We start from the raw sequence: 23,218 nt of genomic DNA on the forward strand, positions 1-23,218 counted from the left end.
AGCCTTGTAAGAAACGAATGACAAGAAATCCAGAAAAATTGTGTACAGTTGCTGATGCAACAAGAAAAATTAGATATATGGCAAAAGTGATGATATACATAGGATTTCGACCGATGAGTGGTATTTCGCTGAGAGGAGAAAAAACAAGAGGCCCTAGGCCATCTAATAGAGGAGAGTCAGTTGTGCGTGGCTGTTACGGGGATCATCGACTTACATCCAAGAACGTAAAGTGCCAGTCCAAGGGAGGCAACCGTCTCGGAAACGTTAAACTCTTTCATCACTTGTCTATTGTTCAATTCAGACGTTGCTCATCGTTAGGGGTAAAAGGTAACGTACGCCTCGCTCGGCACATATATAGAAGAACCGCAATACACAGTGAACGTGTAAATGCTTCTCCCCAATCCGATTAGAATATGGGCAAATGGCATTTATGGGCCGGGATCTCTCACCATATTAAAGCACTAACAAAGATCTTCCATGAAAGGGGCCAATTCTGAGGGTTTTCGGGGTCGCTATCCGAAGCCCTAGATGCTGTGTCAACAATTGGGTGTAGACAAATGTTTGCATGATGCTTACCAGCCGACTTCAATATGCTCTTGAATGTCTTTCTTTGCGCGTGAAGTCTTCTCGACCTCTTTGTTACGCTCTGAGAGATTGGTATTTGGACCGTTTGGATAGGCAAGAACGGACCCCCGTGAAATAAGTCTCACAACGGCGCCGAGAGCTGTGTTTCGAATCAGTGCAGCCATGTTTAAACAAGAATTATGGGCTTTGTCAATTTGATCTCAACGTTCTATAAACGATATATATATATATATATACTCCAAGAGCGGAGACTCGTGATCTCCCGTCCTAGACTCAGCTCGGGACGATTCGCCGCCCAGGCCGGTGCTTCTTCATTCGGCCCCACATCAGCTTAGGCTATTCGGATGCGTGTGCATCGGAAATCGGATGCAGCTTCACGATCTATTCACTAGAAACTTATACAATAGACAGTCTTTTTCTTGATCGGAAGAGATGGGATTATGCATAAGTATGTGGGGCATCTAAGAAATCTCTTAAGGCACAAGGACGTCATCTTGTTGATTGAAGCAGGCACAGAGCAACCACTCGGGGCAAATTCTGTAATTAAGCATACTTTCAAGGGTATCGATTCTAAGTCTAGCGTCTATTCTGCAATATTAAGTCGATGTGAATTCGTTTGATAGCCCTCAATCTCGTCTAAGATGTCGTATTCTCAAAAGCACACAGCCACTCATTGTCAAAGAAACTTGCGGTGATGGTAGTTTCGTCTGTAAGCTGCTGAGAGTCAATAGATGGAGTTGGTGATACTGTCGCCGATTGCAAAATGCTCTGTGCAATTCGCTTTAATTCCATCAAGATTTTCTTCGCGCGCGGCCAAGCGTCCTCGTACATTCTCAGCGTTGCCAACGAAATGCGGATCCGACTGCGAGCTGCTTCGGCCTCGTCTGCCTTGAGCGCCAATTTTGATGCCACTAGGTATGCGATGGTTGAACAAGCTATCATACAAATCACAAATGGCGACAGCTGTGCCGCTCTCATTGGTAGCAAAATTAAGCATTGAGTCTGCTTCCGGATTGCCTGGAACAATTTCTCAGAATGTACCCCGTGGGCAATCCTGGTATATCCAGAATTCTGCTCCAATGGTGGCGGGGGCGGGCCACAACTAGAAATGTCTTCCGCTGGATCATATCTCAAGTTTGATAGGGGCCGGTGAATAAAGGCAAGAGATCTTTGGCAGGTCAGCAAAAGGCCACACACTCCGACTGAGGAGGTCATGACATACGTATACATCATCATGTGGGATTGAAACATGAGTTGATCCATTAAGCCCGGCGTCACAGTGAGCTCTCTTTTGTTTAGTGGTAGCATTAGGAACCAACTGATGACTCTCGCCTCCAAGTCGCCACACAAAATTTCTGCTTCAATGATGTCCTGGTACTGGGTAGAAGCAGTCAATGCGGCGATGAAGATTTGTGTGGCATCAATGAGATATGCAAAAGACGAAAAGGGTTTATCGTCCAACGCGAATTCGCGAGTGCGGTATTCGAGTAACGTGGCTGCCTGAAGAGGAATGTCCTATCACACGGCTTAACACAAAATCCCATGGATAAAGGGCCGCAAAACACTTTACCATTTGTTCATAAGATCTATCTTCACACGGAAGGTCGACGTTGTGTCTTGATGTGATCATGGGTACAAAATCACGTCTTGTGACAGAAAAATTGGCATCTGTCAAGTATAACATCCACCAAGTACGTCTCCAGCTTTCCGCAAGAATGGGATCGCCATCAGCAACTATGTCGGCAAAGCTTTTCTCATGCATACCAATAAAACTTGCTTGTTGAATAGCGCGAGCCAATAATACTTCCGCACCAGATTTGTCGTCACACATGCTCTTAGCCATTGCTCGTAAGAGAGTGTTCTGCACAACGAATCCATCTGTTTCAATGCTAGCGTCATTACCAGGAAACAATTCGGTTCTAATCGGAATGTGCCGATAGAAGGACCCAATATATTCCATTGTAGTGGTCAGCTGTTGAAGGGTCAGAGATGGAGGCCCAGCTCTAAGCCGAGTATCAAGACTCCGACGCGGCAACAGAAATGGATGACTTGAGTGGAAATACTCATAATAAAGATCTAGGAGATGACTATCCACAGAAAGAATAGTAGATCCGCTAGCAGGTTCGATCACAGGTGCGGTGACGGAAAGCATAGAAGGCGATATGCATAGTTCAGGATTAGCTGACAAGTCATCTTCTTGAGACATTGATACCGATGGGCTGGGAAGAGTCGAAGAACTTGGATCCATGCGATGCAGTCTGCTTTTCCATAAAGCTGGGTTCCGATACTTGGCACTCCTGCGGGATTCTGGATATGAACATGTTCTACCCAGTGACTGACAGCGTGCACAGGTTGGATGACTCGCGTCGCATTTCAGATGTTGGTTGCGACAGGGTAGACATGCTACGGAAACCCTAGGCTTCGCATAGCGCTCCATGGCGGTCAGCCCAGGCTCAATGGGTGTTTCTATCTTGCACAGATCATAAAATACTTGTAAAGAGCGCCTTTGGGCATTCTGCGAAATACGCAAAGGGTGAAAAAGTCTTGGGAAGTGAAGGGCGTATGCAAACAGAAGTGCTGGTATGACGCAGACGTTACGGGGAAACGTTATTCCAAGTTATGAATTCCAAGCTATGAAATCCCAGCTACGAAGCGTTCTATAACGGATCAAAGCTCCTAAGAAGAATACAGTATCAGATTATAATTTACACTGTATTTCCAACTCTAATTGAACTCAGGCTCGATTCAATGCCATTTGGCGTGATAATATTTTCTTAGTCTTACTTGGGCAAATAAGATCCATTCAAATGGAGTCATAATTGAGAAACACTATGAATAGTTCATGATAAATAATTTTCACACACGAGGCAACAGAGTTATATTATCCCCGTTGGGAGATGCTATTATTCTGACATCAAAACGGTAACTGCAGAACATCTTCGAGCCTTCCACCGTGCGACCTCGTTTACTTTATAAATCCACCACATGCGTTACATCATTATCTATGAACATGATATTAGGTTTAAGTTCATTTGGCAATCGGTCTCATCAAGCATACCTTAGCAGCCAGGGAAGCAAAGTGTGGCGTCTCCAGAAACGCAGCACTCCTGACCGGCAACACATCCACATTGGCGTTTGTCGAAGACCATGCCATCACGCTCGAAGATTTCAGAAGGAGCTGCTGCAGCAGTCATCGCCAGAGCAAGGGTAACGGCAAGGGTGAAAAGGTTCTTCATTTTGAGGGTGGTCGAAGTAAATTGTCGGTAGATTGCTTGTGATATCGCAATGTTTTAGGAGATGGAAGGTGGAAGAAACTATTTGTCGGTGGTGGCGTGAATTCTCAATTTTGAGCTCAGAGAGGAGACATGTCCTCATATTTATATCCTCATGTTTCATGAAACTAATCAATCCACGGAGCTCGGGAATTGGTTATCTTCATGAGATATTTACCGGTAAGCAATTACCATTGCTATCAACATGAAGTTTACTGCTGGAGTGCACATTCATGATTCTCACTGTTCACATAAAAATATCCCACCAATCAAGTCCAAGATTGGTTTACGATTCCTGAGACAGTCTAGCATTTATGTGAGTTAGTACCTCGCATATCTTGCTCGATTGTCACTAGTCATATGAGAAGCACATCAAAGATCAAGATCATAGACATCAATAACTCACCAGGGGTTTTACTAATAAGATATTGTACACACCCAAAGCAGAACACATTTACAGCCTAAAATAAGATTGATCTGCTGTTTGATGCGGGGTACATACTTGAGTACTTCGTCCTTTCGTTTTTCCATGAATAAGGGATTGATTTCCAGGGATACGAGATCCTGATTTGGAAATGTCGAGTAAGCTGACGATGTAGTCGCTACGCAGCTTCCTAATTCGTTCAAGGACATGAAGCAGGATTCACTGCCATGCTTGACAAAGGCACTCGAGGTCTTCATTTGCCCTGGTTGAAATATATTATAATCCCTTCGGCTTCGATAACTTGTTGATATCCTTGCATGAGTCTCCGCTATATTTGCTAATGGTGGGCTAACCTTGTAATACATGATGAAGTAACTCGGTCCGTCGGCATTTTATGGTTATCAATCCTCATTAAAATACACCTACGACCCTGGCTCCCTAAGCCCTCCTGCAAACATATCTCCTACACATCCTCCTCACCATACGTCCACAAATGGGGTATCATCTTCGTTCTTTTAAACATGTTCACATGGTCTAGAGGATTGTACAAGCCGCTCCAAGATGATGATGGAAGCGAAGACTCTGGCTCGTACAAAGCACCAAGTTCAAGATTTTGGCCTATTTGCTCTGCAATTTTACTGAGCATTTGTCTATTCTTATTATTTTTGCTGCAGCAGAAATCCTCCTGTGTGGGTAATACCGACGTACAGTCTGTTTCATCCAAAACGGATTTCGGTATGCTTACTCCAATCCCTTCATGGTTTAAAATAGAGTCCCTTACCTGTAGTAGAGCCGGCGATTCCAGACATACAATATCACCAAGTACAATTTGGAGGGATAGTATTGGATGAAGGCACATTTAAAATCACGGGTGGCGCTGCCACTCGCCCTTATGTAGGAACCTCATATCACGAAATAGACGAGGCGTGGAATGAGATATTAGAAAGTAAGTTGACATGACCCCTATTGTCCCAGGTTGTGTTCAAATCAAGTAACAGATTGAAGAAAGATGGTTTAACCTCACAGCCGAGGAAAAACAAAAGGCTTTCGGCGAGAAAGCTGAAGAGTATCTCGATTTTGTGCAGTAAGTATTCAGCAATTCAATGGCTCGGCGGTGATTAAATTTTCATAGACTCGATACCTTTCATCTGCTACATTGTATAAACCACCTTAGAAAAGTCATCGATGCAGACTTCTACTATCCGAAAGGGCTCCCTCCTCTCCGCGTCCACACTGGTACGACTCTGAACATGGAAAGAAGCTTCGTGCATTGCTAATTTTTTTTTTAGACCACTGTCTCGATGTCCTTCGAGAATCCGTGCAATGCCATGGCGACCTCACCCCGATTCCATACCGGCCAGACAAGAAGACTTCGTATTATTATAGCGACTCAATCCAGGTCCATACTTGTCGCAATTTTGACACGCTGCGAAGTTGGTTAGCAAACAAGCGGGAGTCGTTTTCAATCGATCCTTTCAAGCTTGAATAGATGTGACTTTAAGACATAGTCACCAACATCATAGGCAAGCGGTCCGAGCCCACATTAGGTGACATGGTCGATATTCTCCCAAGAGGCCTGAGCAATCCTCCAAATCTTACTCTGTACAATATTTGCGCTATATCCATTTAGCCCCCACGCCAGGCGACAGGCCGGGCGACTTCCGGGGAAGCAAAACAGATGCATCTTCCCCGCACGAGATTGCGGGGAGAAGCGTGCTCGGGGAGTTAAACAACTCAGCCGGTTGGCCCCGGCCCGGGGGAGGAGGGCGGGTAGCAGACGATAGTTTACCACAAGGCTCCTTGTAAATTGCTGAATTACGAGGGCGCCAAGAAATAAATAATGCCGATACCAAAGGAACGAAAACGCTTCAATACTGCTATTGTAGAGTAACCATAATTCGTCCAAACATGCCAAGCCAAAAGCTCCCGTTCCATATCGCCATTGTTGGCGGCGGCATTGGCGGCCTTTGCGCTGCTCTGTCCATTCACCACCACTGTCCCAAAGATGGAAGTGTCATCATCGATGTATACGAGCAAGCACCAGAGTACAAGGAAATTGGGGCTGGTTTGGGCATTGGGGTAAATGCTGCCAAGCTTCTTCACCGCATCGGGGTGGGGGAAGACCTCAATAAAATCTCTGGTCATCGAAATGGCATCTGGATTTCTTTCCGGCGATACGACACTGGCAGCGAGATTGTTACTGTTCCAGTTGACGACCGGCAAGAGATTAGACAAAGCCCTGTTCATCGAGCTGAGTTCTTGTCGCTTTTGTTTGACCACGTGAAGCAACGGAACGCGGCTACTCTTCACATCAATAAGAAGTGCATCGAGCTCAAGGTAGGTGTTATAACACTCCATTGAACACAAGAAGACAACAGTCTAACAACTTTTAGGACCAAGGAAACTTTGTCGAGCTATGTTTTGCCGATGGGACGACCACAACAGCGGATTTGGCAGTTGGATGTGATGGAATCCATTCCAATATTCGCTCTCAGTTTCGCTCTGACAACCCGAAATACAGTGGCCGTATGTGCTATCGTGGTCTAGTCCCAATCAAGGATCTCGAATCGTGGTGGCCATTCGATTCATACTCTGTGAGCTGGTTGGGTCCAGACAAGCACTTTCTGGCCTTTCCTATCAGCAAAAATACGTTGTTGAACATTGTGGCTTTCGTCTACTCTGACGACGACCGCACCAAGGAGAGCTGGACCGCTACAGGCCACAGAAGCGAAGTTCAGAGAGAGTTTGAATCTTTCGATACCACTGTTCGTAAGACTATATCGTTTATGAACGAGAATCCTTCAAAGTGGATTTTGAACGACCGCGAGCTTTTAGATCAGTGGGTATACGGAGATGGCAAAATAGTGTTAATGGGAGACGCAGCGCACGCAGTAAGTCCACAGCATACATGTACCGTGTTATTTGGGCACCAACTGACATTTAATGATTTTAGATGCTTCCACATCAAGGTGAGGATAGAAAGCTTTTCTCATGGTTTACTAAACAATGCATCTTTCGACTAACATATCATAGGAGCCGGAGCCGGTCAAGCCATCGAGGATGGATACATCCTTGGGAGATCCATTGCGGATTACCTTGCCGCGTCTCCTGATAGAGACACTCACGCACTTCAAAAATGGATGCAACTTTACCAAGACGTCCGCCTTCCTCGCGCCCAGAAGGCTCAGGCAACTGCTCGGCAAGCTGGAGAAGTCTATGAGATGCAGACAGCAGAGATGAAGGGCAAAAACTACGAAGACTGTCTACCACTTGTGCGCGACAGCTTGAAGGATCGTATGCAGTGGATATGGACCGGAGACATTGAAGCTGAATATGCAGCGAAGAAGCAGCTTCTAGAGGATGAAGACAACAGGGAAAGCTATAAAGACACCAAGATGATAAACTCTCTAACGGAGCGTGCCGTGTTGGTTGGGCAAGAATAACATTGTTTCTGGGTAGATACATAAAGACGGGTCAGTGTGTAATATGTAGCTAAAGTAAAGTATTAGTTATAGTCGTATCATGTACAGAATTGAATCTGATGGACATTGCTCATATCTCATCTCAACCACTAATGGCTGTAAATGCACCAGGATCGTTGAAACTCGTGAAACTCCCCAGTGGAATGGACCTTACAGCAGCATGGACGTGCTGGTATGCCGTCCTCGTAATCTCCCCGCTGTGGCGCTTGCTGCTGATTATACCGCCATGGATAGATCTGAATAGCTTTTCAGCTAGTTGGATTAGGCTTTAAGCTAGCTGAGCAATCTGAATTGCTGTATGACAGCTCAGCACCTCCGCTATCTCCCATTTCGTTGAGAGACGGACAGATGGGCGCCGACTTGAGCCGACTGGGAGACTCTAGACCTGGCACTAGTAATGGCGTCAACAGGCGTATTACCTCCTCTCAATGCCCCGGATATGCACCCCAGATGAATATTCCATCCAGCTGGGGGTGGCTACTCTGGGGGTGGCAATTTGGAGTAAGCACCGTCACTGTAGACGAACCGTTGTGCTTAGGTCCCTCGCTGTCTCGGACTGCCCAAAATTCGATCCCTATTCTGTCCCCGATATCGTTTTACAGCACTAGCTCACTACAAACCAGCACCATAAGCTGTTTTCACAGGTGCTACTGGCAGCTTGAGCGCCGAGGTTCGCGACGGTTTCAACATCCTGAGCACCGCCTTTCACTGTGAGCGCACGAGAATTCGTCGCAAGCTTGCGTCTGCCTTCATTCACATCTCAGCACAATACAATGGAAAGTCCTTCAACTACACAATCGACAACACAAGTCGACGTCGCGTCCGACCGCAAGGACGGGCCCAGGAAGCGTCGACGAGCGACGGTGGCCTGCCGTAGCTGCCGGCAGCGGAAGACAAAATGCGATCACATTGTCCCAGCGCAGGCATCTGACGAGATGCTCCGGGGCATGACCAAATCGGCGCAAGTGTACGATTTGAACTCATTTACTGCTTGTCCTCCCAGTTCAGAAAATGACTGACTTGACTCCAGGTATATCCGATCCCTGGAACGGCGTGTACGCAACTTTGAAGATATTCAACGAGACGCAAAAAAGTATCACCACAATCAGCAAATGCAACAACAGCCAGCACCTACTGTTCAGACTATATCCCCTGTACCATCGACCAGTCAGTATGAGGCGACAAAAATGCCGCCAATTCAGCGACCTGTTCGGCCAACCGGGTGGTCAGCCAGTCACTCTCAGCAGCAGCAGCCTCAGCATCAAAACATTCTTCCAACCACTCCAGATATATTCCTCAGTGGAAAAGCTGGCGAATCTTTTACCCAGCTAATACTCAATGCTATGAACAATCCGTCTGTTAAGCTCGACGCCCAGTCCTTTTCCTCTCCCCGAGATGGCTCCGTCGATGTGAGAGGCTCAGATAACCTCTTTTCTCCACCTGCCAATGTCCGGGAATTGCTCCAGATATACTTCGACTTCCACCATGAGCTTACCCCGATATTCCACGTTCCCTCTATTATGGCGCAATTTGAACAGGTTCTCAGCAATCGTGTTTCTTCTGCAAACAGCGATCATGTTTATATCCTGGCCATCCTCAACATGATCTGTGCGCTGGCCGAGGCTCATAGTCGACAGAATCATGGAGATTCCGATATCACCTCTCGCAAATACTACAATACGGCAATGCAGCTCATGCAGCCTAATCTCTTGTCAGACTGGAAGATCGAAAAGGTCCAGGCTCTGCTCCTCGGTGCCCGCTACCTTCAGAGCTCTAGCTATAGCGACGAATGTTGGACGGTATTGGGACTTGCGATCCGTATAGCCTATGATCTAGAGCTACACCGGCCACCCGACCCTGACCAATTTGATTGCATAGATCAAGAAGTTCGTAAACGCGTATGGTACGCGTGCTTCGGCTTGGATAAATTACTGAGCATGATATACGGCCGTCCTGCTGCGACCTCCACGGCTACATTCACAACCCCTCCTCCAGAGGATCTAGATGACGATTGCATTCGGCCAAACAGGCTATTATTTCCCTCTGTTCACACCACTTCAAGCATGTCATTCTTTTTACAAGTCTCCAAACTATACCGCCTTTTGGAAGCTATAACAATGCTGGGTGACCAACCGGCATTGGCAGACTTGGTCAGATTGGACGAAGAATTTGAGACTTGGCAAGCCGAAGTGCCTGTTAGGCTCCGGATTCGGGAAGCTTCTCTACGTGGAGATGAGGCAGCCTTAATTCTTGCGCTCCGTGCCAACATGGTGTGCATCTTGATGCATAGACAGTCGTTGGTGTCAGGTCTTAGTGCGTTGTCGTCAGTATCCAGTTCTTCAATACCATCTACCAAAGGATGGGAAGGCGGCCGACTACGAACCAGCATGCTACAACGGAGTCGACAGATCTGTGTGAGTACAGCCGAGGAAACAATTCGATTGGTGGCCGAACGACATGAACAGACCAAAAGTGCAATGGGACCAAGTTGGTTCAACTTGTATTATCGTAGGTTGATTTCGATTGCCCGTGAGAAACGACCCTAGCTTACAGAGTTATCTAGTGTTCACTTCCATTCTCATCATCGTATCTCATGTCGTTGACCCGGATTTTCAAGATGACCGGAGTGCTTTGATGCATCTCGACCAAGCGGTTAATATGATTCGGCAAATGTCTGTCAACCATCTCTGTGCACAGAGAGCTTATGCATTTCTGCAGCAATTGCTTGGAGTGCTAGATAGAACTATGCCAGAAGACAGACGGAGGTCACTTGAACGATATAGCACGCCTCCAACCGTCATGACAGGAAGCAATCGGGGGGCAGCAGAGACTACAATCTACAGTAACTGCACAACAATGACAGCAGATGAGGCCATGGAAGATGGCGGTGTCGACCTGTGGTCTCTCTGGGACACCACACAGGATCTTACAATGGATCTGGGCTCTCAACTAGAGCTCCATTCATCTCTAGGTTCGGCCACGTGGTCGTGGGGTGTGGAGAATCCCGGTGCTGAGTCGCTGATGCAATCTCCAACGGCTCTTAGCGGAATCCCCGGATGACTATATTCGTTGAGTAGATGATGGGAATTAGAGCTTCACACTGGCACAACGGCCTTGTATTTCTTCGGTCCGGGATAACATGAGAAGTATACTACTTAGTCACCGTAAATTCTTTCATGCCATACGATGTGATGTGTATATACGAGGTAATTGTAGCCTACTGTGTTGCCAATGGCTGTAGAACAGCATACCTACATACGCAGAATAGCATCCATCTATATCAGCTACGCGAGGCATCTCCGCGTCAACTGCCCCGGCTGGTGAACCCCAGACCGAGCTCTTCTCTACCGCTGTTTTAGTGACATTCTACCCCACAGTTCGCTATCCGCTAGTTGAGAAACTACTGCTGCATAGCCTCTCGTTCAGGCATTATCTGCCGTAGATTGGTGGCGTCTAAGAGTGTGGGGGATACATCTAAACTCCCCCCGAAATGCCGTCCGCCATCACGACCAACATACCGTTTCATCACAAGACCAAGCGCGCTGCAGATGATAAATACCACACGCAGCAACGTTGCATAAAGACAGATTTCATGAAGAGATTGGCCAGACTTAGTTCTCGATGATGCATAATCGGATTTTTTACCACTCTTCATTTTCTTCAACCCACTTCAAGACACTTTCGATTTCCACTCTGTGATTTCTTACCCGGATCACAATGTCGGACAAGGCGGAGGCATCCGCTGCCGAAAATCATTCCCAGAATAGCGGCACTGCTAAACATGAGGAAGAGGCTCCTGGGCCATTGAAGCTGGACCCTCGCGGTCTGCCTTTATCTCCACAGCCTACGGACGACCCGAAAGACCCGCTCAATTGGAACCGTTGGTTGAAGCTGATGGTTCTGGCCGAGGTCTCCCTTTTTTCGTTTCTTGCCTTGTTCAGTGCCTCTTTAATTGTGCGTGTTTCCACATCTTCAATTCGAAAATCTGCTCGTAAGCTTTACTAACGAGATGTTGGTCTACTTCAGACGCCAGCATTTGTTCCTCTATCGGAATTTCTCCACAAGGACCTGGTTACAACTGCCTATGTGACGAGCACATTCATCCTGCTGGGCGGTTTCTCCTCAGTCTTTTGGAACCCAATCGCCAACGTCTATGGCCGCCGGCCTGTATATATCGGCACTGTCGCCGTCGCTGTTGCCATGTGCGGATCGTCTGGAGCGGCCAAAAACTACGGGACTCTTATAGCTCTTCGATGCCTCAACGGTTTCTTTGGTTGTGTGCCACTGGGTTTGGGAAGTGCCACTGTTTGCGACATGTATTTTGCCCATGAGAGAGGCCTCTATATGGGTGTCTATACTATCAGTTTCCTGACCGGTGGACACATTGCGCCTCTCATCGGTGGTTATATCGAGAAGAACCTGAGCTGGCATTGGTGCTTCTACGTCCCAGCCATTATCACAGGCGGTGTCCTCGTTATCTTCATCTTTACCGTTCCCGAAACGCTGTACTCTCGCACTCCTGCAGCTCTGGCGCGTCCGTCCCAATCATGGAGGTCGAATATGCTTATGAAGAGGCGGGCACATCCCACGCGCAAGGTGCGGCTTATAGACTTTTTCCGTCCATTCCAGATGATGATGTATCCAAGCGTCACAATACCGACTTGGTGCTACTCGCTGTGCTTCGCCTATGGCAGCATTCTGTTCATCATCACCAGCGCAAATCTCTTTGGCAAAATTTATCACTTCAAACCACAACAAACTGGTCTCTTGTTGGGTATTCCGATTACAGTTGGCAGTCTTATCGGCGAATTGTTTGCTGGAGGGGTATCAGACTGGATCAGCGAAAGGCGCGCACTGAGGCGTGGCGGCGAGCGCAGCCCTGAAGATCGACTGCTGGGCATCATTCCAGCCGCATTCCTGGTTCCTCTTGGCATCATTATCGAGGGTGTCTGTCTTCAGAATAAAACCCATTGGATCGGAGTCGCTTTTGGAATTGCCATTGCAAGTTTTGGTCTGCAGGTTATTACTACGGGAGTTTATACTTATACCGCAGAAGTGAGTGTCAAGTCAAATCAACCTCTGCCTTTGGTTATGTTTATAACAAGCTAACCCTTTGTGCTATGAAGTGCTACAAACCGCAAGCCCCCGAACTCGGCTCGTTGATCAATTTTGGGAGGCAAGTGTACAGTTTCACCATTGGATTTTATGCCATTCCTTTTGCAAACTTGATTGGGATTGAGGATGCTTGGATCACGTTGGCAATGATTACTTTTGCCTTCTTCTTGCCACTCATTCCTCTATATTATAAGGGTGCGGAGTGGAGGAAGCGTCTTGGCAAGCCAACTTTTCACCAGGACTTGTAATAACCGGCAAGGCTGCTTTATTCTTATTATTCATTTGCCATCAACAAAGGGAAGCTCTGTTGTTGCATCTAATTTAGTAGTAATCTATACGCAATATCTCTGTTCACAGTACCTGGTAATAGTAAACGTTTATGTGAACATTGAACATCTATGTTCATATGAAGTATAAACATGCTAGAAGAAAAACTTATAACAATTTCATTATCTTTGGGTGTGCAAAAGTTATGCTACTTTATCCTATAGGCATTGCTTAAGAAGGCACAACCTTAATCTCCCGCTTGTTCCAAGATTTATTGTATAAGCCATAGCATACTTCACCCTCATCCGCAGCCAGCCTTCCTACTCTACATTCCTTCGGAGTCATGGCCTTCAAATTATGCGGCTCTTCTGTCAACTTTGGGATAATTTTCAGCACATTGTTACGACCCATGTTGGTGTAATCGTGTTGATTAACGCTTGCCGAGACATGCTCGTCCCACCATGCTGTGTTGAAAATTATCAGAGGAGCTTATTTCATGGACCTTGGTGCAAGGGGTGAACATACCGCAAGCATTTGGGATGCTTTCGAATGGATAATCTATAGAAAACATGATAGATTGTACGCCAACTTCACCCATAGCGCACATTAACGCAGGTGTGGAGAAATGGCCAGAAGTTGTAATGAAGAGCTGTTCGCCAAAATAATCACGAACGAGTTTATCCTTGCGCATAGGCATATTGGGGAACCGGCTGCGATCAAGCTTATGATCGATGCGGTAGATGTCATACGGGCTTGAGTGAGGTCAGCATCGGTGTAGAATCTAGAATTGGGAATGTACATGAAACTTACATATGCTCGCCCATATGCCCAAAAATCACCTTGACCTTTGGAAATCGATCCAATACACCATTTGTGACGATGCCCAGAATATGCATATTGAGACGATCCGCGTATCCCAAGGCAGAAAAGTCGAGCCAAGGACGGCCGTCCCACATCAACTTGTGAATCAGCTTATTTGAGGGGCGCGGATGCATGTATACAGGAGCTTCAAGGTCATTAGCCGCCTGCCAGAATACATCGTACTCTGGCTGGTCGTAATACAGCATGCCGTTGCCATCCTCTCCACAGCTTTGATAATCGTTGAGCAGTACTCCGACAAAGCCCTTCTTCTCCGTCATACAACGGCGGAGCTCTGCTGCTGCCTGAGCCGGATCATGCATACTCAGTGCTGCAAAGGCCGCGAACCGATTTGGTGCTTTCATCACCTCAGCTTCCATGCGGTCGTTTGCCAAGGTGGCTTGGGCCTCGGCTTGAGACTTGTCAGAGATGCCTTGACATCCTGGAGAGTTGAATGAGAGAACCATGAAATCAACATTATTCTCGTCCATCTGCCTCAATCGCGTGCCATGAATGTCAAGCAGCTCGTTTGTCAAACGAGAGCCAGTCCCGGCTGCAACGAATTTACCAGGATCATTGTTGGCCAATTCTTCTTGAATCGTCCAGCACTCTTCGAGAGCGATCTTGCCAAACATGATGATTAAAAAATCACAATATTTCAATCAAAAAATTCTTTATCAGGATGAGGGTGAAATGAAAGTTATAGCAACTAATTAAAGAAAAGAAAAACAGTGCGACTCAATAGCTGCTACAACTATTTAACATTGCTGCGCCGCCAGAATCGCCATCCCACCCTACACAGTCTCGGGGAGTTAAAGCGCCTCCCGTGATGGCAGTTGTCGCGTCAAATTACCAGCCAGTGGGGGTTAATGGAGGTTCTAGCGCAGGCGAGCAGCCGAGAGAACATTGAATTCAGCCGGCCGGAATCCATGCGCCGAGAGGAGAAATTCCTGGGGAAGCAAACTCGTGCTCGTAAGAGAACTATATGAACTGGATGCGATTGACCGTATTGAGTAATTCGCGCGTACCGGGTCGGTGAGCTCAATGCAGAGCGTGGATGTTCAGAAATCTCTCATATTAATCCAACACGCATGGTGAATTTAAATACGATATTTCGCGCAAAAATGCCAAGCAAGAATAATTGTCAAAAATCTTGTTTTTGAAACGCCAAAGGGCGCTGCTTTCGGTCATGGGTGCGTGTATTTAATGCTATTTGCGCGCCTTTTGCATCGCATCTTGACATAGCTCTCGTTGTTCAAAGGACGCGTTATGGCAGAATAGCTCTATAAGAGCGCAATTTAGAGCCCTGGAGGTCATGGAAACAAATCCCACAGCGTCATTAGCGCCCTTGGTTCAGCAAAGGCTCTAAAAATAATGAAGCCCAATGTCAGGAACACGCGATGCGTCGTAAGTTAGAGGAGAGGAAAAGAGTATATAAACATCACAAAGACTGACTCAAAGAATAGAATTAAATCACCACCATCGTTAAATCAAGATTACAGCACAAAACGCGATTTCAGATCAACTCTATCGACAAAATGGCCTCCATCAACCTCCGATTCCGCCAAGCAACTGTTGAAGACGCGAGGCAAATTCAGCAACTTGTTGAATCCGCGTTTCGCGCGATAGACAGCAGGCCGGACTGGACTGGGAATGCGGAACTCGCGTCAACCTTTCGAATCAGTGTTGAAGAAGTAATGCCCAGGATTGTCAACCCTGACAATGCGGTTCTTATGGCCTTGGACGACGCCGATAACCTGGTCGCTTCTATCGAGGTCGCCAAGCGCGGCATTAACTGTGGTCGCATTTCCATGATTGCAGTCAACGAACGCTATCAAAAAGGCGGCGTTGGACGTTCGGTCCTTGCTTATGCGGAAGCGTATAGCCGACAAACTTGGAATGTGGAAAAATTCTCACTCAACGCCCTGTCGACGCGCAAGACACTGATTGAATGGTATATGCGTCAAGGATACCAGAAGACGGGAGAAACGTCACCATTTCCACGAGAGAGGTTCACCACTGTGGCGTTGCCCGATGACATTTGCTTTATCGAGATGGAGAAGGATTTCAGCAGCACTGGTGAGGAGGGACAGTCGATCTAGTGCAACACTGTGAGCGACCTGCGAGTTTTGAACTTGGTCAGTCTGTTGCGAATATTCCCGTTGACGCTGCTCTGCGCAGAGGCCATGGTCATTTGCGTTCGATGTATTCGTAGACGTCATATACAGAAGTGGCATTATGGCAATTTTCATTTCCCAGCCTTCTGATATCTACGAAGAAAAAAACTTGGGGCTTTACAGCCACTGGTGATGCATTTGCCCCATAGTCTCCTTCTGTACGGAGCACTGCGATTCGACTACTCTTACGTTACTTTCGTCTGTATATAGTAATACAAGTGCCTCGGGCCGTTGTGGGGGTCTATCCCATTGTTAGTAGCAAAAATGCAAAAGTGAAAATCGCATTCGTTAGATTGATTTGCGATCGGGCTGTCTACTAACATGATTAGCTGTCAAGCCATTTATTGCAGGTTAAGTCAAGTGAAGGCTAATAAACGCGTACTAACAATTAGCATTATTATGGTCTTGAAATTCCAAAGCTAATTTCCCATCCCTTCACACTCCCAATTTGGCCAATCGCACAATTCTGGACACACAACTATCCTAAATCAAATGCCCATCCAAGATAACGATGTGATGGATTCCACGGCTACCACTTAGATGCGAGATTCGCGGCGGGGCGTCCTGGATGTGTACGAATCAGAACGGTGCCTGTACCACTCTACAGTAAGTACCAGACGTACATGCTCTCCTGCTGGTGGTCTTCCGGAGCTGCCTCCACTCCCTCTGATTGGACAGCCGCACGTGTCGAAAGACCATGCCATCTCGGCCTCGATGGCTGAGACCCTGGTCAAACAATGTTGCTCACAATGGCAGGAGTCACTCTCCGTGCTGATTAGGCTTCACCACCTCGTCCGCGATTAGGGAGCTTCATACATTTCCCGACCTCGCAATGTCTCAGAGTACGTCTGGCGCGACATCATCGGGCCCTCGTCGGATTGCCCCAGGCCCTATCTCCGAATCAGCTTCAGCTCCTGCTGCTGCCCAACGCCGAGGCCGTCTACCATCTCGACGGATCGGCGTGAGTGTCGCTTGTGAAGCTTGCCGGAAAAGGAAAACACGAGTATGTCTAGTTGCTGCAGGTAATCAAAATCAAAGACTTGAAAGCTAAGCATCTGTACATTTCAGTGTAGTGGAAGTCGGCCGAAATGTCTGTCGTGCGTGCAGAAAGGGATAGACTGCCACTACACATCAGCCAACGCGACCGAAACGAACTCAGCAGTACTGAAACGGAAGTTCCGAGAAGTCAAAGAAAAGACGAGCGATTATGAAGAATTCTACGACTCCCTTCGGGGTTTGCCAGACACTGACTCTCAAGCAATCTTTCAGATGATCCGAGGAGGTGCGGATATCAAAACAGTAATGCGGCAGATTCGGGAAGGGAACCTCCTTCTTCAGCTGTCTTTGGCTCCCGAAACACAACGTCGATACGAGTTCCCATTCGTCACTACAATGCCAGCGGTCCTCTTGACTGGGGACAACCTATATCTCAAGTCCTTAATCTTCGAGGCAAACTTTTACGACGAAAACCAGCAGCAGCTGAATATACCCCTGAATTCAAATAGCAGAACGGGATCGCCACAGTACATCTACACACAACCTTACCACAGTGCCGAGATTGTAAACACACGACTCTCTACTGTCGACATATCACGCTGGACGGCTGTTAGCACTGATAATGAGCTCATGAGGACCTTGCTACACGCTTATTTTCTTCATGAGTATTCTTCATACACGTCATTTCAGAAAGATATTTTCATCCAGGCCCTTATAGACGGTGATAAGCGATTCTGCTCCTCGCTTCTCGTAAACGCCGTCTTGGCCGAAGCATCGGTGATCCCCCCCTTGAAGTATTCAAGCAACTTTGGAAGCAAGCTAATCGTTATAGCATTGCTACAATGGGGTACAACATCGCGAACAATTCTGGAATCCTGAGAATATCGGTTATCGCTTCCTTGCAGAATTTAGACGACTCTGGGAGCTACAGTCAGAAAGGACAGATCTTCCAACACTACAAGCCGCCATAATTGTTAATGGCATATACGTAAACAATGGCATAGACAAGCTGGGGCTGACATACCTAGACAGAGCAATCGCCATAGCAGAAGACCTGCAGATATTTGGTGATAATAGCCACATTGAGGACAATACTCTAAGACACGCAAGAAACTTCACTGCTTGGTGTCTTTATAAGTATCAGACGTAGGTCAATGATGTCTTCCGTGGCTTATCAATGACTGACCTGAAGAAGCATAATGGGCTATTACTACTTCAAAGTTCCTATGATTACAAACCCGCCTGCATTCGCCCTTCCCGATCCATATTTGGAACCATCGTGGTATGGCGACTTCATTCTAAAATATCCTGCAAATAACACCTTCACCTCGCTCTATTTTCCACATTTCTTCAATGCAGACGCAAAGTTCAAAATTATTCTCAACGCCATTGCGACTTCATTATTCAAGCCAGAGAACGTTGGGAGAACTCTACCAGCCAATGTGAAGTCGCATTTTCGAGCCCAACTGGAATCGTGGCTAGCTGGTCTCTCGGTACCATTACATCCCAGTAATATTGTCTTTCCACCACAATTAAGATTGCAGTGAGTAGCCCTCAGTTCTAGCGTACTATCTCAGCATTGGCTTGCTGACACTTCACCAAAGTATGGAATACCACGCCACCATCTTGACACTATTGCAGACGCCTGTCAATAATGACATACCTTCCGCATACATGCCTAATTCTAACGCAAATGAGAATGAATTATTACAAGAAGCCATTTCGGCAGCTATGATTCGGCTAGAAACCATAGTCCGCATCTACTATCTACGACATAGTTACGAGTCTTGCAACACTTATCTTACGTTTTTCTTCTCTAACGTAGGCTTTGCCGCGCTGGAAAGACTAAGGTCTTCTGAAATTGATCATGAGCGTTTCAAGCATTTGATGTCAACATTAATTCTTTGCATCAAGGGTCTGTATGACCAAGGACAACATGTGCACGTAGCCTCTGCCGTATATCGGCTGCTACGTAATCGTTTATTGCCTCAGGATATGAGGTTCTTGCAAGGATATATCCATTGGAATATTACGGAAGATGATGATCCTCTGATTATATCACATGTCCAATCTGAATGGCCAATACCTATTGCTGACCGAGAGAGAGACCCAGAGGCGGCAAAATTGGAGAATCTTGCACGACGACTCAACGAAATGTCGGTAGACTCTTCAAGAGAGACAAGTGAAGAAAATGAATCTGAAACGAGATACGAGGTTATGAAATGAGCCCCTGTTGCTGGACTAGAAGGATACTAGGGAGGAATTAAAATAGAATTAGTGGATTATAGAATGACAATCTGGGAGAGTAGACAAATTGGGCACACATCAAATTGCATCTTTCATATCTAATTAACGAATCATCTCAATACGACCGTTTGCTTCAATTTTCGACCGTGGACCATAGCAAGTTTACTCGTAGGGTGATTTGCCATTATAATTAGAATGTGCTCCTATACCGCCGTTACCTTGTTATCCTCACACTGGTCAACTACGTGAACTTCTTTAGTGGGAATATCAGGAGCGCCGAGTATCTGAGCACCCTTATCGACATGGTTAGCACCGCCGAAAAGAACGTCAATTTCTTCCAGTGGAATTTGCTTCGTCTCGGGAATGAAGAAATAGACGAATACGACGAGGAGGAAATTCGTCGCCATGAAGAAATATAGGCATTTGAGGCCTTCGTTCTTCAAAAATGTCGGAAAGAATTGTTGGAAGATCGTATTAGCGACATTTTGCATCTGGCTACACATGCCGATGGCCTGAGCACGAACATTCATACTAGCATAAGATTATTAGAACAATGGGGTCAGTTGCTGGTTAATGTAGCTTGGTTACCTGAAGATCTCAGAAGTCCAAATCCAAGTGGTTGCGCCCCAAGAGGGCTTATAAAAGAAAATGAAGAGAAATAGAAGGAACACAATGGAGATTCCGACAGGCTTCGATTTGGTGCCGTTAATGTCGGGAGTAGTTTGACCGATTACAGGAACCAACACTATCGGCAGTTAGTCTCATTGTGTAGACAACAACTTTAGACGACCGACTTACGCATGCAAATACCCATACCAATACCTCCGACTATGAACAGCCATCGACGACCAAAACGGTCGGCTGTCCATGTTGCGTTAAGAGTGAACCTGCCTATTATTAGATCTCAGATGCAATAGGCCAATATTGGATGGTGACAATTCTCACAGGATGCCAAACGTTGCATTTAGAGCGTTAATAAGGTTGATAGTCTGGGTCGATGTCCACACTTTCTTGTAAATGGCTGTAGAATAGGTGTTGAGTGTGCCTTGGCCACTGAGCTGCTGTCCAACATTAATTATAAAAGCGAGGTAAAGTCGTTTGCGAATGGAGGGATCCTTGAACAACGCAGTGTAATTATTGCTGATGGCTTCTTTTTCGTATTCAAGCGCTTCCCGGATAGCCAAAACCTCATCCTCAACTTCCTGTTCCGTCTCACGGATCTTACGAAGCGCAGATTTGGCAGCTTCGATATTGCCATTCTTCTTTATGTGCCAACGTGGGGACTCGGGCTGGAATGGTAGCAATATCATGATGATAATTGGAACCATGATCTGGAAAATAACCACCATTTTCCAGTCCCACTCGCCCAATGTGCTGCGATGGAGAGAGCAAGCGTAGTTGATCCAATAGGCAATGAATGATCCGACAGAATAGAATAGCTGCCAGAAAGCCATAATAAGACCGCGGATAGGAGGTGGTGCCATTTCGCCGATATAGACCGGTCCAGCCGTCAAAGCAATGCCTTGCCCAAGACCGACAAGCACACGTCCAGCAATGAAGCAGCCCAAGTTATGTCGGGGAGCAAAAGTTTGCATGAAGGTGGCGATGACAGTAAGAAGGCATCCAGTCCACATACCCCATCGCCGTCCTAAAAAGTCTGCCTGTCCAGCTTGTCAGTTTATGTATAGTTCGATAATATGGCGCAAGACAGGACTCACAAGAGGGCCGCCGAAGAAGAAGCCTGCAACAATTGCACCGATAGTGTACGATGTGTTTATTAGGCCAATCATATACGTGTCTCGCTCCTGTGGGATATGTCAGTGTCGAGTCCGAACCAGTCAGCGACCTACTCATCACCCACAGTATCAAGATCAAAATATGCCAACCAGTTTTGTGAGCCTTGAACAGAATTGTACACTGAAGCATCATATCCGTAGAGAACCATGCACATTGCGGCCACCATGGATATATACCTAGAGATTTCAATTAGGTGGGCTCTTGTCCGTAGAGCAACCAAGTCATGTCTTACCAATTGTATACCCTTTTTGAGGACGCCATGATGAAACACTCAAAGGCTGGTTTCCGACCTATGTCATATGGATGAAATGACACACAAAGATGAACTACGAATGAAGATTGAAGATATACATAAGAGGAAGCCTCAGCCAACCTTAAATACTAAATAAACAGAGGCACAGAAGTTCCGTAAAGTCACCACGTTAGCTCCAACACCCAGCTCCTACCCTGAGGTGCCAAGGCCAATTTTATGCACGGTATGGTGATAGTGCAGGCCACTTGCTTCCTTCGGTAACCGATTCCCTGAGTGGTTAGGCTTTATTTTACCTTTTCATAGGCGTAATTCGTCTAGGCCATTACGGTTAATTCGTCGTGAGTCTCGCTGTGAAGGCTATGACTGACTCCTAGAGGTATGCAGCATCCAGCCATTAAAGCGTGGCCTGCACCCGCCAAGTCTCGCAGTTCCGTCTTGGATGCATCCTACGAATATACTAGCGCCGGAAAATGGAATTTCCATCCATACCGTGAAGTGAAGAAGCAGATCAGATGGCAATTTGGCCAACATACACATGGCTGGAAGAAGAGGTTTGGTAGGCAACTGTAGCTGAGACCACCGCGAGTTGGCCACATGGACGCGCTTGATCAGTAGTCATAATGTACAGTATGTTTATATCGATCTAATTTGATAACCTAGTGAAGAACATCCAATCATCGTAGCGACAGGCAACCTCAATTCAGATATGTGCAGGCCGTATCGCCACATTTGGTTGGCTCAGTCACACCCAGATGTTGGTAAGTATTTGGGGTAATAACTATAGGGCATTTGGCTGAGACAGCTCCCTTGAGAGACATATTGGCTTATACATGGCGATTGAGTGTAGGGAGATGTCATTCATATTTCGTACGCTTCTGAACTAAAAACGCCGGAAGGTATTGGTGGCTGTTGAACCGACTACTGAGCCACACTCGCCATACGTGCTACATGGGCATACCAGCGCTTTTGGATGATATATGAGAACAGAGAATGCGTGGGAGCTTTACTCTGTCGGACAAACAACTAAGGATTCTCAGGCGCCTCGGAAGCGGAGAAACCGACGCAGTGATCGCATTCAATCTCACCGACAGGGTTTCGACAGATGTGTACGTGGCTAGCTTTTATTCTACAATATAGAGAATCGAAGTTACTCTTACAGGGTATCATGGTGCGTTAGAATGAGGGCGTAGCTAAGAGGCACTCCTAGTCGGCTTCTACTCGGCCGTAATTACCCCGAGCCGTTACTCGTTCTCATGATCATGAAGAGCCCCTCGGGAACTGGTCGGTATTGAGTATTGATCAATGCTATTTCTGCTTTAGTTATAGTCTAATTAAGCTAGTAGTTGGATGCAACATGATTCTTTTTGTAGCCCGAACCGCGTTCACATCCTTCCCATGCTACCGCTTCATTCGTTCGGATAAGTCTTTCCACATGCATTAGCCAATATGATAGCCGCTCCATTCAAGGTCATCAGCCTGGTCCCATTCAAAGCCGTAAGATCCACCGCCAATGTATGTACGGGATCCAGATCGCGAGTACATCTGTACGAAGCGTCAAGAGTTCTAAGATTGGCATTGTCCGGGCATCCACCCCCGCATCCGAAGATGAGATTTTCGCCCCATGCTTTTGCGGGGGAAGAATCATACAGACTTCTCATGCTCTTATTGGCGGAATATCCTGCCTGACTGCTTCGAGTACCTGTTCCTCATTTACATGGTCCGAGGGTCGAAGTAAGTGGCGCCTA

The 23,218-nt window shown here is 46.7% G+C and overlaps 8 protein-coding genes across 8 annotated transcripts; 5 read left to right on the top strand and 3 right to left on the bottom strand.

The window, feature by feature from the left end:
* Nucleotides 1–1,221: 1,221 nt before the first annotated feature.
* T069G_02295 (fungal specific transcription factor domain-containing protein) lies at nucleotides 1,222–2,428 on the bottom strand (the record flags this gene model as incomplete). The annotated part of the gene is made up of 3 exons (XM_056169505.1): nucleotides 1,222–1,753; nucleotides 1,808–2,100; nucleotides 2,156–2,428. 3 exons carry the CDS (start codon nucleotides 2,426–2,428, stop codon nucleotides 1,222–1,224), a joined length of 1,098 nt encoding a protein of 365 aa, XP_056030397.1.
* A 3,761-nt stretch (nucleotides 2,429–6,189) lies between these two features.
* Nucleotides 6,190–7,724, top strand: T069G_02296 (FAD binding domain-containing protein; the record flags this gene model as incomplete). The annotated part of the gene is made up of 4 exons (XM_056169506.1): nucleotides 6,190–6,618; nucleotides 6,675–7,172; nucleotides 7,235–7,250; nucleotides 7,315–7,724. 4 exons carry the CDS (start codon nucleotides 6,190–6,192, stop codon nucleotides 7,722–7,724), a joined length of 1,353 nt encoding a protein of 450 aa, XP_056030398.1.
* An 812-nt stretch (nucleotides 7,725–8,536) lies between these two features.
* T069G_02297 (fungal specific transcription factor domain-containing protein) lies at nucleotides 8,537–10,823 on the top strand (the record flags this gene model as incomplete). The annotated part of the gene is made up of 3 exons (XM_056169507.1): nucleotides 8,537–8,730; nucleotides 8,794–10,271; nucleotides 10,327–10,823. The coding sequence occupies 3 exons, from the start codon at nucleotides 8,537–8,539 to the stop codon at nucleotides 10,821–10,823; spliced, it is 2,169 nt and encodes a 722-aa protein (XP_056030399.1).
* Nucleotides 10,824–11,480: 657 nt separating this feature from the next.
* Nucleotides 11,481–13,126, top strand: T069G_02298 (major facilitator superfamily domain-containing protein; the record flags this gene model as incomplete). The annotated part of the gene is made up of 3 exons (XM_056169508.1): nucleotides 11,481–11,717; nucleotides 11,790–12,818; nucleotides 12,890–13,126. The coding sequence occupies 3 exons, from the start codon at nucleotides 11,481–11,483 to the stop codon at nucleotides 13,124–13,126; spliced, it is 1,503 nt and encodes a 500-aa protein (XP_056030400.1).
* Nucleotides 13,127–13,376: 250 nt separating this feature from the next.
* On the bottom strand, nucleotides 13,377–14,638 carry T069G_02299 (amidohydrolase domain-containing protein; the record flags this gene model as incomplete). Its single annotated transcript, XM_056169509.1, has 3 exons — nucleotides 13,377–13,609; nucleotides 13,671–13,897; nucleotides 13,956–14,638. The coding sequence occupies 3 exons, from the start codon at nucleotides 14,636–14,638 to the stop codon at nucleotides 13,377–13,379; spliced, it is 1,143 nt and encodes a 380-aa protein (XP_056030401.1).
* A 903-nt stretch (nucleotides 14,639–15,541) lies between these two features.
* On the top strand, nucleotides 15,542–16,105 carry T069G_02300 (acetyltransferase (GNAT) domain-containing protein; the record flags this gene model as incomplete). The annotated part of the gene is made up of 1 exon (XM_056169510.1): nucleotides 15,542–16,105. One exon carries the CDS (start codon nucleotides 15,542–15,544, stop codon nucleotides 16,103–16,105), a length of 564 nt encoding a protein of 187 aa, XP_056030402.1.
* Nucleotides 16,106–17,012: 907 nt separating this feature from the next.
* Nucleotides 17,013–19,402, top strand: T069G_02301 (fungal zn(2)-Cys(6) binuclear cluster domain-containing protein; the record flags this gene model as incomplete). Its single annotated transcript, XM_056169511.1, has 5 exons — nucleotides 17,013–17,183; nucleotides 17,249–17,953; nucleotides 18,009–18,322; nucleotides 18,372–18,719; nucleotides 18,781–19,402. The coding sequence occupies 5 exons, from the start codon at nucleotides 17,013–17,015 to the stop codon at nucleotides 19,400–19,402; spliced, it is 2,160 nt and encodes a 719-aa protein (XP_056030403.1).
* Nucleotides 19,403–19,626: 224 nt separating this feature from the next.
* On the bottom strand, nucleotides 19,627–21,481 carry T069G_02302 (sugar transporter domain-containing protein; the record flags this gene model as incomplete). Its single annotated transcript, XM_056169512.1, has 8 exons — nucleotides 19,627–19,954; nucleotides 20,012–20,168; nucleotides 20,222–20,310; nucleotides 20,369–20,685; nucleotides 20,749–21,084; nucleotides 21,142–21,228; nucleotides 21,285–21,396; nucleotides 21,453–21,481. The coding sequence occupies 8 exons, from the start codon at nucleotides 21,479–21,481 to the stop codon at nucleotides 19,627–19,629; spliced, it is 1,455 nt and encodes a 484-aa protein (XP_056030404.1).
* Between the last annotated feature and the right edge of the window lie 1,737 nt (nucleotides 21,482–23,218).

The sequence above is a fragment of the Trichoderma breve genome, chromosome 2, assembly GCF_028502605.1.
Source record: "Trichoderma breve strain T069 chromosome 2, whole genome shotgun sequence".
NCBI classification, from domain to species: domain Eukaryota; kingdom Fungi; phylum Ascomycota; class Sordariomycetes; order Hypocreales; family Hypocreaceae; genus Trichoderma; species Trichoderma breve.